At 30.6% G+C, this 14,478-nt stretch overlaps 1 protein-coding gene across 5 annotated transcripts in view; it reads right to left on the minus strand.

Moving 5' to 3' along the window:
- The window catches only part of LOC144837257 (prominin-1-A-like), a 34,817-nt gene that overhangs the window by 19,301 nt on the left and 1,038 nt on the right, over positions 1-14,478 (minus strand). For all 5 annotated transcript variants that reach the window (XM_078692300.1, XM_078692298.1, XM_078692296.1 and 2 more), the window contains exons 2-4: positions 2,428-2,838; positions 636-688; positions 116-321 (exon numbers count right to left, since the gene is read on the minus strand). In XM_078692300.1, coding sequence (XP_078548426.1) covers positions 116-321; positions 636-688; positions 2,428-2,728 — 560 coding nt within the window. In that variant the 5' untranslated portion in view covers positions 2,729-2,838. The remainder of the gene's footprint in view (positions 1-115; positions 322-635; positions 689-2,427; positions 2,839-14,478) is intronic.

Consider the following 14,478-nt stretch of genomic DNA (forward strand, 5'->3'; position numbering starts at 1 on the left):
GGTTTGGGAAAAAATAATTAGTCTAGATTAAGGTTCCCGACAATTTTGATCGCTAATCTGCCTTTACTGTAATACACTATTAGGCCTAGGTGAAACAAACAGAATAGCAACATACCCTATAACAATCGTTATACAAAGTAGTAGCAAAGAAAACACAACTTGTTTGCAACCCATAGCTTTTGTTTCCTTCTGTATTCGTTTCCCTCCACAGTTATTACAACAGCGACAACAACAGAAAAACAAGGCGATGATTGGCATTATGATGATAAATAGTATACCAATGCAGAAGCATACAATGATGCCTATATACCATACAGCCAGCTGAAATATTATACAAATAATTGGTTATACAGAACAGGTAAATTAGAGCACATTCTTTGAAATAAATGGAAGTTCATAAAATCAATTAATTACTGACTCATTGAGTTATAGTGGCCTGGTAGTTTTTGTTTTTCCTGACCTGTTTTTATTGTTTTTTTGGTCAAATAAATGAATGAAATGTACCGCTTACGGGAGGTACCAAATGCATTAATTAGATAGGAAGAACAAACATGCTTTTGAAAGTGCGGCCGTTAAGGGAGGTGACCGCTCACGGAGGTTCAACTGTATTATTAAACAAACATATTTATACAAACCTCCTGACCAGCATCCTGATCAAAACCATCTTCTTCTAATTTTCTAATTTCCTCTGAAAAAAACCCATCAAATGGTGTTTTATAACTTATCACCTAAATATTTAATCTAAATTACAAAGTGGGATTATACTAATGATTAGCTTCGGCTGGATGGACCTTTGTAAAATATTGTTGAAATAAATAAATAAAATAAATACTTGAGTATATACAGTACATTATATAAAAATAAATAATAATTTAACATAGTACTGTAGTATAATATAGTTTTATTCCTCTAAATTCAAGTTATTTTAGAAGATTGAAATCTTTTTATTTACTTTTAATAATTAATAATTTACATGGAAAATCAGTTTCTTGGAGTTACCAAATATAACATCTCAATAACCATTTTAAAAACAAATATTTAAGAACTTAAAAACCTCAACAATGATTAGACAAAACGTGTATTAACGTCAACATAATAAATAGGAAGTCATAGAATCAGTAATGCATTATTTATGAATACTGATCAGGGCCAAACAAGACAAAAGATCTAAATAAGCGGCCTAGGTTTGTCATAGCAGCCTTGGTTTACTATTAGTACTTAAATATATATTGGTTCAAATCAAAAGAATGATTGATTGTATAATACATATAAATTATAAGAATTGAAAATAAATTTAAAGCTGTTTCCGCAGCCAAAAATTAACAGTTAGTTAACCGATAAAAATGAACCAATAAACTGCCTGTGGAAACGGGGTTTAACCAATTGCACGCGAGAAAAATTAACCGATAATTATCTCATTCAAATTCGGATAATTATCGGATAAATGCGATAATTTGTAACCTTTCAAGGACAAATCGTTGCATTGTGATTGGCTGCTTAATTGTTTGGTAATGTCTGATCATGCGCACTTTATTTTGTTATTAATTATCTGATTGGTAAAAAATTTACGGATAATTTTGTGATGACTGCGGAAACACAACCTAAAAGAAGAAGCGAGAAAAACTCAATAAATTAAGAAAATGAAACATTAAGTAGAGAGCCACCTGTTCACTAATTGATATAGTAACAATAATTAATCTTATTATATTTTAATAACATGGTATATAACAGTAAATATTAGGCACTGTTGGTATGGTGGCAAAAAGACACTCTTTGAAAAAATATCACTGTTAAAATAAACTGTTTGCTAAATAATCAATAATAATAAAACTGTTAGTGTTAGTGTTGGTCAAACTCAACTTATGTCAATCACTTTTTTTGTACTCATAATACAATTCAAACAAAGAAATATTCATAAAATAATATTTGAATTGAATGTATGCGTGTTAGAGAAACAATACAATAACATGTCAGTGTTTGACTAAGTATTGTATAGTGGGCTAAAAGGTTTGATATTGACCCAATGACCTAATGAGGATATTGTGGTTGCCGACAAGTAACTAGGATACTACATCATAACAACCAGCCTAACAACACTGTGACAGCATAGTGTAAATAAGGTCACATAAAAGGTCATTGAGTCTTGTAAAATGCTGATTTATACGAGTTTGATTTATACAAAGTTAATGGTTTACGATTGTTAAGATTAAGGGGCACAAATTAGGTGCAAAGTACAGATTTGGAGATGTGAGGGGCACAAATTAGGTGCAAAGGTACCGATTGGAAGTTGTGAAGGAAACTGATTGTTAAATGCGACTTAGTACCTATCAGGAATTGAGGAGAGATTGGAAATTTAGGGTTATTGAGTTGGTGTAAAACGCACCATTCTAGTGATGATTTTATCAAAACTAATGGTTGTGTACTTACCATAAGGAAGACCCTTCCTTTGTACAAATTCTACAAATCCATTAGCCATATCAACTAGTCCATCGGGTATATCATCCTTTAAGTCCTCAGCATTTTGGAAACCATCTGCAGGATGATGTGGCGACAGTGTACAGCTGTCCCAGTTTATAGAACCATCATCCTTTAAAACAGGATTGCACTGAGCGTTTGCAGGTGAAACTTGACTTAAAAACATCAAGAGAAAGCAGAATAAGAAAGCACTGGTGGTAGTGGTGGTGGTCCTGGTGGCGGTGGTCCTGGTGGCGGTATACATGTTCGTCATATTGGCAGGATTATTTGGATGGATGTTTCGTCGGGGACACTTTCTACCAGTGTCCAGTAAGTTCTCTAACTACCAGTGCTTTAAGCACAGTCTTATAAATGTCTCGGTATCTGTAAAGGTAAAGAATGAGGTATTGATAGTAACTAGGATACAACAGTTATAGGATACGATTTGAGCATCAGGTAAGTGATGAATGATACCAGGATATCAACAAAACAAATACATAATAATAACCCCTGACCTATGACTAATAATCATTATTAACAAAACAACGGTGATTAATTAACAATGATTGGATACTGATAATAAAACAATGAGTATTGACATTTCTGTTACTGTAATTTGCTGCTGTAAATACTGTACAATACTGTGTAATACTGTACAATACTGTGTAATACTGTGTCAATATCTATGATGTACTGTACAGCAAATAAACAGATTAAATATTTCTATAATGATATACAGTATATATATTCACTGTTTGTATACTACTACAGTTTGTAACATGACAGAGTATTAGAACATAAATGGGGATTTGTAGAGGCTAGCTTCGGGGAGGGGTGAGTTTTTTACACATCAGGGTACTGTTTGGTTCCATTATTAATACATTACACCTTAATATCGAAGTGTGTCACTGTTTGTTGTAAAAGTGTATGTTCAAATAAATTATTATTATTATTAAATAGAATGGTTTAGCAAATACAATGGTGTATTGAGTCATGTCACACTACAGTGGACATGACTAATAACAACAATGTTAACAATTAATAAAAATAGGAACTAATCGTAATATATTTGTATATGATTTAACTGGAAAACAGGAACTTGTCATATTTGTATAAAAAAATAATATCAAAATTACCATAGATGGATACGTTGACAATATTTACATTATTATTAAATAAATTCATCTGGTTCCGAATATAATAAACTGGAAAATAATACCAAAATACAGACACAAATGTGACTAAGGTATTTATACCATTTGTGTCTGTATTTGGTTTACAAAAAGTAATAATTTTCCAGTTAATTACATAATTGTTACTACAGTAAAATGGCTATACGTTCTTTAGAATTGCATCAAATATCAATATAATTTATAATTGAAGGGTGTGGCCAGATTATTTTTTTGATATTTTAACAATAAAGTGTCATTAGACGTCATAACTGATTCATAATAATATTCTGTTACTATGGCAATCTGACAATAACAAATTGGGAGTAAAAATATTAATAATTCATATCATATTTTATGCATGATGTTCAGTAATGCAAAGCTGTGTATGCACATCAAACTAGATTGACAAAAAAAGTGTGATGTGCCTAAATATGGTAGTGATGTGCCCAAATATGGTAGTGTCTAAATTATGGGCACATCACTTTTTTTTATGGTGCAGAGTAGGCTTAAGACATACTGTAAAACTATAATAATAAAATCATTTTAAAAGTAAAGCATATAAAATATGTACACAATTAAATGATAACAACCTTTAAGCGTGATTCCCACTAGAATGCAATGATAACTAAGGGCATTTTCTTACGTTGCGTCGGTTGTGTTACATTGCGTCGGCTGCGTTATGTCGCTAGTGGGAACCACGCTTCAGTGATAAATACTACTTTATTTAATAAGAGAGATTTCATTTAGCTTCGAAGTTTACTGTATATTAGAAATTTTTTTAAAGCTACACTACACTGGCTGGAAGTGAGAGGAAATAAATTGTAAAATGTCGCAAAAAACGATTACAGAAAATTGGCATCCACTCAAACCAATCTTACACGTACAGTACTTCAATTATCATATCATTAATTTTCTGGCAAAAGAAATAATTCTAGATTTTCCAGTACAGATATGATTTGGTTGATTATGAGAAAATTAATCAAATTGTGATACGGCTTAATCAATATTTATGCAGGGACCTCACGCAATAGTGTCATTATTCAATAGCTGACTGGTTGCATTTCAGTTTGTACGACTATGGTATAAAGCCTTCCCAGTATCTTCCTTCATCTCCCAATTGCGAGTAAAGAAGATAATTCTCTAAAGATATAATAGTTATTTACTTTGACCAAAACTTGGATTGAAAAAAATATATTTACTTGAAAAAACTGTAATTTATTAAAGCAAAAAATAGTCTAATTTACTGGAATTCAATGGGTTTTTGGTTGAATTTAACCCTTTATTTTGTGATTTTATAAGTGAAAAAAGAGAGCAAGAAAAATGGTTTAAAAGTGAATGTTTGCTCCTCAATGTAAAGTATACGCCACCTTAAACTTGACCCTAAACCCTATTCCATGATTAGTGTCACGAAACCTTGCCAATTTAATCGTACAGAAAAATAATTACAAATTACTTCAAGAGCTTCTATCGTTATTTTAATTTTTTTTTCCTTTTCTTTTAAACATTTATACCTCAGGCTCAAACGAGCATTCATATGAAGTTTCACATTAAACCATTCAATAATATCTAATAAATAAATACCCGTTAACAATAACCAAATAAATAAATATCTTACAAGTTCCCTTTACTACCCCAATTATCTCTAGAGATGGCCTTTAACCCTTTCCCAATACTCAAAACCCAGTTAAATACAATAAACTAATAAATGAATACAACAATAAATAAATATTTACTTCTATCCAAAAAACCCTCTACCCTAAGTCCCCTATACGTATACTTGCATCATCGTTACACTTTACAATATTATTCAATTAATTTCATCATATAAATCTCGAATTACCCTCTTAAATTACTATCCCCATTCCCTACAGTATGATCTAATTAATACAACACTTTCTCTATCTCGTCTTATATACTTCGATTATAAATCCTTCATCGCCTAATATCTTTCAGTCACTAATTTTATTAATTTCTCTTATTTATTTTCGTTTCTTTTTCACATAATTATATAATACTCGTTAATTAATTTCACAAATCAGTATCCATTAATATTTATAATAACAATACTTGATAACGTTGATCAGAATGCCATGTAAGTTCAAATCAGGTGACTATTTCACACACAAGCGTTGTACATAATAGAGTTCAACATATTATTTCTGCAACCGTCCTTCTTTTCTATAACAGTCTCCAATTTACTGATACTAGTAGGTAACAAGCGTTGTACATAATAGAATTCAACATATTATTTCTGCAACCGTCCTTCCTTTCTATAACAGTCTCCAATTTACTGACACTAGTAGGTAAGTGTTTCCTCTCCGTCTTCATTCAATTCCAATAACGTTACTGTTTTGTATTTACAAGTGTTCTGGTTTCCCGAGTCTTTTGGTTATGCATTCAATTAGTCAATCCGTTCTTCAATCCTATAGGCTACCACTCAATTATCAGACGTAAAAGAAACGTTAGTCAAGTTAAGGAGTTATTAATTACAGGACTACAATATCGCTGAAGTGTGCATCAAATATCTCTTACTTTTGGTTTTCTTAATTTTCTCCGCTTAGCTTCTTATCCATACAACACTAGTAGTTTGCCACACCCAATCAAGAAATGCAACACTCAGCTTACTCCCAACTCCTTGTTTCAACCTCGCGCCGTTCCCGCACACACTTTATATACCAACCCATCATCCAATAAGAGGCCGCTACGCATGAATGACCCCCCTCATACGGTACAATGGAACAAAAATTAAATCACTTGTGACAATTAGTGGAGGATTGTGATTTTTTACAGACATTACATTATAATCTTTTAAAATGAGAGTTAAAGACAACATAATACTCACGATATCGAAACTCTCCTCAAGGTTATGTTTCATTTTAAAGCGAATAGTTGGACTAGACCAGGGAAAAGTGTATTTGTAATAATATTAATCTATTTTTGTATGTCATTCTTGTTCTTACTGTAACTCTCTCATCACATTTTGTTGTGTCACAAATAAATGTTATTATTAAAACAATGTTTTTATTATGTTATTATTTAATTAGTTCTTATTTTATATACTGTAATCAACTATTTTGTACACTAGTGAAAACATTTTCCTCTGGTTTCGATTTGTGTATTGATATGTAGCTTGACGAAAATGTCTTGAAACACACGTTAAACTTATACAGGTTTACAATCAATGAACTTCATATCAATATTTTGTACACCGTCTCATTTTGTTTTTGTGATCTTCAATTATTATATACAAAACAGAATGTTTATTGGTTCAATAAGGAAATTCGTTTTGATCAAACAAACAATTAGAATTATAAAAACTTTCATTATTGAACTATTATAGTTCTTTCTAACGCTCTGTCTTCAGTATCAAACTAGTTTGACAAAAAAAGTGTGATGTACCCAAATATGGTAGTGATATGCCCAAATGTGGTAGTGATATGACATCATCATGTCCATATGCGCACATCACATTTTGTTGTCACATAAAGTTTGATAAGTATAGACAAAGGCTTAATAATCAACTATTCTGTACTGACAGTCACATTGTTCAATTGTTATGTTTCTTTCTTCATTAATTCTTTAACTCTGTCACATTTTGTTCTGTAATGTTCAATTATCACGTTATTAATTCTTCTAATATAATCAACTTTTCTGTCACATTAAAATATGTCATTTTAATGATGAATGACACAATAATTAATTTGAATGAAGTTAATATGATATTTCAGAATTAGTAAGAGATAAATTATAAAGTAAACACATTCTGAAGGTCATCAATAACTTTCTTTAAAAAAAACAAATAAGTTATTATTTTATAGCTAAATAATCATAAATGTATACAGCATTGAAGACAATGAACTGAACATTTGCACTATTTTTCTATTTATCTTATAAACACGCATTGTATAAACATTCGGTCACAGTTATTTCATTTTCTATTCAAATCCTACAGGTACTGAAAAACAACAGAATGTAATGTTTAGACTATCATGGTATTGGCGAGCTATCAATTTGAGATGACCTATGACCTTGGAACAAGTTTAGGTCATGCCTCTACACTATTCCTCGCAGTTTTGGTGTTATTATTGTGCTTTAAACCACTAAGCATGATTCACCAATTTTTAGTGTAAATCTACAAGCCGTGTTGATAATTGTTAGTTAGTAAAAATAGTTATACTTTAGATAAAAATGAACTACTGTACAATACAAATGGGTATAACACCTATCAAAAAAATTGATATAAATTTACAACGAATTACGACAAATAAATATCAAAATGAAACAAAAACCATATTATTATGTAGGTCTAGATCAATGCTTAGCTCGTCGGTTGACACAAAACAAAAGCTTTACTGAATTACTATTTTTTACCAAGTTATGTTATTGTAATGAAAAAACATTTAATATTATACAGATATTGACTGCTTAGAGGTTAAATATAAGATTTGACATCCCCGAGGGAATGATATTATGTTCGAGGGAATATATATTTCCCGAAGCGCCAGCTGAGGGAAATATATATTCCCCGAGAACATAATATCATTCCCAAGGGGATGTCAAATCTTATATTTAACCGATATAAAAGGCAATATCTGTTATATTATATAGCCAAGAACAAGTCTGCTGGTGAAGCTAGGCTAGGCCTAGGCCTCCTATTCTATAGTATTTGTATTGTATGTAAACAAGCCTCCTGCCTAGACACCTTACCTTGCGAAGAATAATATACAGATAATTACTAATTAATGATTCCTTGGCAATAAAATATTCACTTAGGCCTAGGCCTAGGTCGTTTAAATTAACAGAAGAATTTCCATCAATAAGCCTATTAATAATAATATTATAATCAGGTAGGCCGAATAAACAATTCATCGTCTTCTCTTCGAGGAGCTAGCCGAATCACCGGATGTTCAGCGCGTAGTTACTAGGTTACTACCGTGAGTATTGACCAATCACAAACGGTGTTTCATCACATTTAGGGAGGACTAATAACAAATGAGGGCGCTATGTATGCATAGTTTAAATAGTTTAGATGAATAATTTCTTCAAGCAAGCTGCGTGGCGCAACGGTGGAAATGTTGTCTTGCGATGGAGTGACAATTCCACCCGAGTTCAAATCCAGTAGATGACTTTTGTTTATTTATCGGCAAACGCGAGTGTTGCCACACGAAAATTACACAGTCAATATCATCGAACTCGAGAATGTATATGTTTAATGACAGGGGACACGATAATTACGCGAAAATTAATCGGTCAATATCATCGTTCTCGAGGATATATACGATTTACGATCCTCGCAGCGGTAGTCATGTGACGCAGTTTCAACCAATCACGTTCACGTATTTACATAGGCTATGTAATATAAATTAATAATGTTATCAACTTTTTTTACAATTTGAACTTTGACATATTAGGTGTAAACTGTAAATCAAAATCTCACCCACTTGGTTAACTACCTCTACCAGTATAAGACACAATAGTAAGTCCAAGTCTGTGCATGTTGACTAATACAGACTTAATTTGAGTAAAATATTAATTTGATCGTTATAAATTCAGTGGTTCCGGCTCAAAACCTGGCAACGTTACAAAGTATGCATACTTTATGATTACCAGCAGTAATAAACATTTCAGTAATTGAAGATGAAATAAGTGAATCAGGTATGATGCTTGAAATATAGAGTAGAAACAGAAACTGTACCTGAACATTGATGGTAACAAATATATGGATTAATCAATTGATTGAGAAACTAGTTTTCTTTGTTAAACAAATTAAATTTTAATCAAAGTCTATACCAATAAAATTAAAAATGAATACTACTGTACTCTGTATTAAACAAATAAAGAATGCAAATACTGATAAAAATTACACTTGAAATTGTATTAGCATTTTACAAAATAAAGACACAATCAAGAAGTTAGATTTTGAGTGTTGTAATAACAGTGTGGGCAACTAGAGATTCATTCTAAAAATGTTCAAACAGCAGTTCAGCTCCAACCCATGTAGTGGAGTCTCCCTCACACCCTATCACAAAATCCTGAATCCACCCTAAAGGAAATGTTCTACATGAAGTAACATAAAATACTTACAAGTAAAATGCGAAAATAATGAACATTTACTAATAAAACTAAATTAAACACTAGCCCTACGTAGCACTACATACAGTCCTACTGGGTAAACATAACAAAATAATTATATCTGTGGTACTCATGTCAAACGGTTCATCCAAGAAGAAAAAATAACAGAGAAAAAATAAAAGAAATTTATTTTTAAAGTTGAATGCGATAGGTAAAATGTGATGAGTACATTTTACTACTATTTATACCAGAAATAGAAGTTTTATTATCTTATCTATGGAATGAGACAGCAGAAGCAGCTGCATAATTTGACAATAAAACCGCAAAAGAAGAATATAATTAGTATTCTTAGTTTTATCACATTTTAAGACCACCTTCAGGTTTTATAGTTACAGTAGTTATGCTAATTTAAATAATTAGAATAATGCAAGTGGTTCCTAATTTGAATATGCCAACCAAGTGGTAAACACAAGGTCAAACAGTCGTCACACTTACAATGTGGTCAATAATTAGAATAATTGAAATAAAAGGGTCATTAATTTAAACTAAGTGGTCACTAATTAGAATAATTTAAACCAAGTGGTCACTAATTAGAATAATTTAAACCAAGTGGTCACTAATTTAGGCTTAGTTCAAACCAAGTGGTCACTAATTAGAATAATTTAAACCAAGTGGTCACTAATTTAGGCCTAGTTCAAACCAAGTGGTCACTAATTAGAAAAGGGTATTTTTCTGTATGGCTTAAACTTAGTACAGTTATTAAATAAATACAAATGTTGAAAATCAGTCAGGCATCCTTCATGCAAAAAATGACTATATGAGTGATGATGACTGAATTTATTATTGTCAAGATAGGAAGGAGTCATGGTTCATGTACTACATACAGAAGTTCAAGCATGATACTCAGTAGAATAATGTTCTCATCTTATAATGTTGTATTCATAGTTTTTATTTGTATATTTACGTTAAACCATTCATGAATACGTACACATGTGCAACGTTTTGACTTGTTTCCAACAAGTCTCCATCTGGCAATGAAGATTCATAGTTTTTAATTCTCATTTTCTTTTTATCATTTATTAAAATGTTTATATTTTTAAAAACAGTAACATCCATTTTGCTACCCCTAGGTCTGCCACTGATACCACTAAGGTGTTCAAGCAGAGAAGATTCACATTAATCTCACTGTTTCCTGGTAATAGCTACTAAATCATTAGTTAAAAAATAACAAATAGCTCTTGCTGTTTATTTCCTACAGGTTTGATAAACTATACTGTGTACAATGTAATCAAAATATTATGTTAATAAAGTCATAGAAATTTAATTCATTATTTTTTAGTTATTACTGGAGTTCGCTGTAAATTGTTTGCTTGACTTCAAGTACTGAATCCACTGGGGCCAGATACTAGTCAACAGTCAGATCACTATACCCTCCCCATGGTATCTTGAGATGTTATAATTTGTTGAGCTTTTCACGCTTCTATGAATAACTTAAACAGATAGCATGAACTGTCAAATATTCGATACATTTATTGTACAACATTCATTATTTAAATTAACATATTATATTTTTTATATTTAAACAAATTGGTATTATTGTATTTAACACACAAAATATTTGCTCAGTATCATAAAAAAATTCTTTAATACAGTGTCGCATTTGGTGCTTGTATCATATAAGGTTATGATACTACGTGATATGTGAAACACATGTGATGTTGTATTATGGAATTTTCTCTTTTTTTATATTGGGAAAATCTATACAGTACTGAGAATCGAACTGGATTGTTGTACATAATAAGCACTAGTTTTAAAAAATGAAATACAGTAAGCATTATTATCAAAGTCTACACTTTGTACCCTTTTACAATGCAATGATGTGCAATAGATAATAAAAAAGATAACCATGTTTATCATCGTCTCTGGATAGAAAATACAGTAGTAATAAATAGTATTGCTCGGGGAAAATGGAATTCCCCTTTACCGGCCAATCGGTCACTTATCAAAGGGTGTGATCAAATTTTGTCTTGAAAACCAACAATTATGTATGATTAACAATTGAACTATCAAATATAATAAAAGGTAATAAGATTAACAGTGCAACAAACAGTGACATCGCAAGGGAAAAAATAAATGTCCCTTTCTACTTACGTAATTTACTACCATTAGTACTAAAAGTATACGGCTTATCGCAAATAGCATGCGCGATGCATGGTGGGAAGGGTTTGGGAGAAAACGTCACAAGATGTTTTTACCAAAAAGTTATGCAAAGAATCACCAAGTTATTTAGTAACACTAACAGAGCTACCAAATGTGTTTTCAATCCTGTTGCATTAAAATACTCTATGCTGAGTCAGCAGTCATTATATAAAGGATGTGACTTAAAAACCGATTCTAGAGAAATGGGAGAGAGACTTAGCAACAGACAGTATGCTAAGTAAATCTGTATTTTATGAGGCTATTGTAATCCCTAATGTATCTTTAAAATGAATGTTTTTTATCCTTGTACTAATATTATCCATCAATGGCATCAGGGAATATTGTAAAAATATTAATACTTTAAGTAATTTCAATAATAATTTGTTTTAATTGTTTTTCCAAAAATAATTTTTTAAGCTAAATAGTTGTACATAAATAATTATGAAATGGACACTAAATATGCGATAAAATAATGGCATACATAATTATTCAGAAATTAAAACAGAAATATATTATACACTGTATATAAATACGTATGTTTGTTTAAATTAAACGAAACAAATTGAAACGAAAAAACCCTGCTTCAAAAATTCTTACTATATTATATTTTTAGAAGAGTCCATCCACAGTTCCTTTCCAGTATCCCTATTTTTCCTCTACATAATGAGAATTCATTTTATTGTTATCTGAGGAGAAAGGGCTATTGTTGGTTTATCCAGGTAAACTAGGCACGAAATAGACATTTTGATTATTTTTATTATTATTATTACATAATGAAACTGTTATTGTTACAATTATTACTTTAAACCAATGTTTTTTAATATTAATTTTATAAAATGATCATTAATTAAATTAAGTTGAATGCTCTAATAATACTGTCTTTAAAAATAACAAAAGTCTTTTATGTTTAACCTTGTACTACTCATGAAAGAAATAATCATTGTACAGTAAACCATTGCACTTTCTGTATCTATGATAAAAGTACCATATGTACTAGTAACTAAATCAATAGAAACAAGGCTAAACTGTTTTGGGTTTGTTAAACTATGAGGTCTAATTTGTATCTATACTGTACTTTTATTTTGGTATATTAAATATTATTACCAAATTATGTACGTTAATTTAATCATGGTATTTAGAAAGAAAGAGAATTTTTTCGATTATAAAATTAATTTTATTTTTTGAATGCAAGACACATTTACCAAGGACAGCAAGCAAACTTTCCACTTCTCATTCAACCAGTAGACTTTGTCTAAAGTAAACAAGTTAGTAAGCACACACTGATTCGTGCTTTAGTGTCATGCTTAGTGTATACAATTTAGAATTAAAGCAAATGGTCTGATAACAAGCTGTTAAAATGATGTCACATGAAAGCCATACTTTGAAGGTTACTACCTAATCAAGTAACATTAGTTTTCAATCCTGCTGAACTCAGTTGTACAAATTTGTGTTTAAAAATGCTGAGATTATTATTACCTTAAAATATATGTGCTAGAAGAAACATCTAAAATCACTTTTTATTCAAGAAAAGTAAAATAATAATAATAATATCCTGAATTTATATAATGCCTAATGTTGTGAAAATTCTAAGTCTAAGCGCTGAACAAAAAAATGACTGGGGTAACATTATTACCCCAGTCATTTTTTTGGATCAAACATGTATGGAAGCATACTCATATTGCAGCTAGTAATCAAAGGCATATGATCATGGCAATTTTCTCAATATAGGACAAATTTATTAAATAAATGTTAAAAATCTAATAATTGAATTTCATTTATTTAAAGTAGACGAAAAACTACTGTACAATTTGAAATATTTACTTTTTTATATGTAAAAAAACATCGCATTATGAATTCTTTCTGTAAAATAGTTTGCCAGATGGTAGTGTAGTGTTCACAAGAACAGTAAGCACTTGTGCTAATTTTGATCTTTATCACTCAACACCTGAGTCTGTACTTATGGGAATTCATAGAACTGTTAATACAAGTTCTCTCCTGTCTTTACTTCCATTCTTGTAATTGAAAACAATTCAACATTTATTTATTAGGCCAAATAAAAAAAAAGAAGTTTCAGTTTCATGTTTAAAGCTCTGTCTACACTATCAAACTTTATTTGACAACAAAATGTATGCCCATATACATGGAAATGATGTCATATCACTACCATAGTTGGGCATATCACTACCATAGATGGGCATATCACTACCATATTTGATGAGTACACTTTTTTGTCAAACTAGTTTCATAGTGTAGACAGATTTTAAATCTTTGTTTGTGAGAAGCCACACTAAACCGTCAGTGTATAACTATTTAACTCAAAACACTTTGGCTAAGTGGACACTTGGTAATTTTGATGACATTTTTGACCATTTAAAAAATATATAATTAACTTATACAGAAGTTTAAAAAGTCAAGCAACTTGCAAATTGAAACTAATTTTTTTAAATAAAAAATGTCTGAATAATTGGTAAAATGACTGTACTCGGTTTATAACAGTTTAGTAAAAACAGAAGTATAATACAATAAAACTGTTACTGGTATAGATGAAAATGTAATTAAAACAGTTCATAGAATTAGTTGA

The sequence above is a fragment of the Antedon bifida genome, chromosome 3, assembly GCF_963402885.1.
Source record: "Antedon bifida chromosome 3, ecAntBifi1.1, whole genome shotgun sequence".
NCBI lineage: Eukaryota > Metazoa > Echinodermata > Crinoidea > Comatulida > Antedonidae > Antedon > Antedon bifida.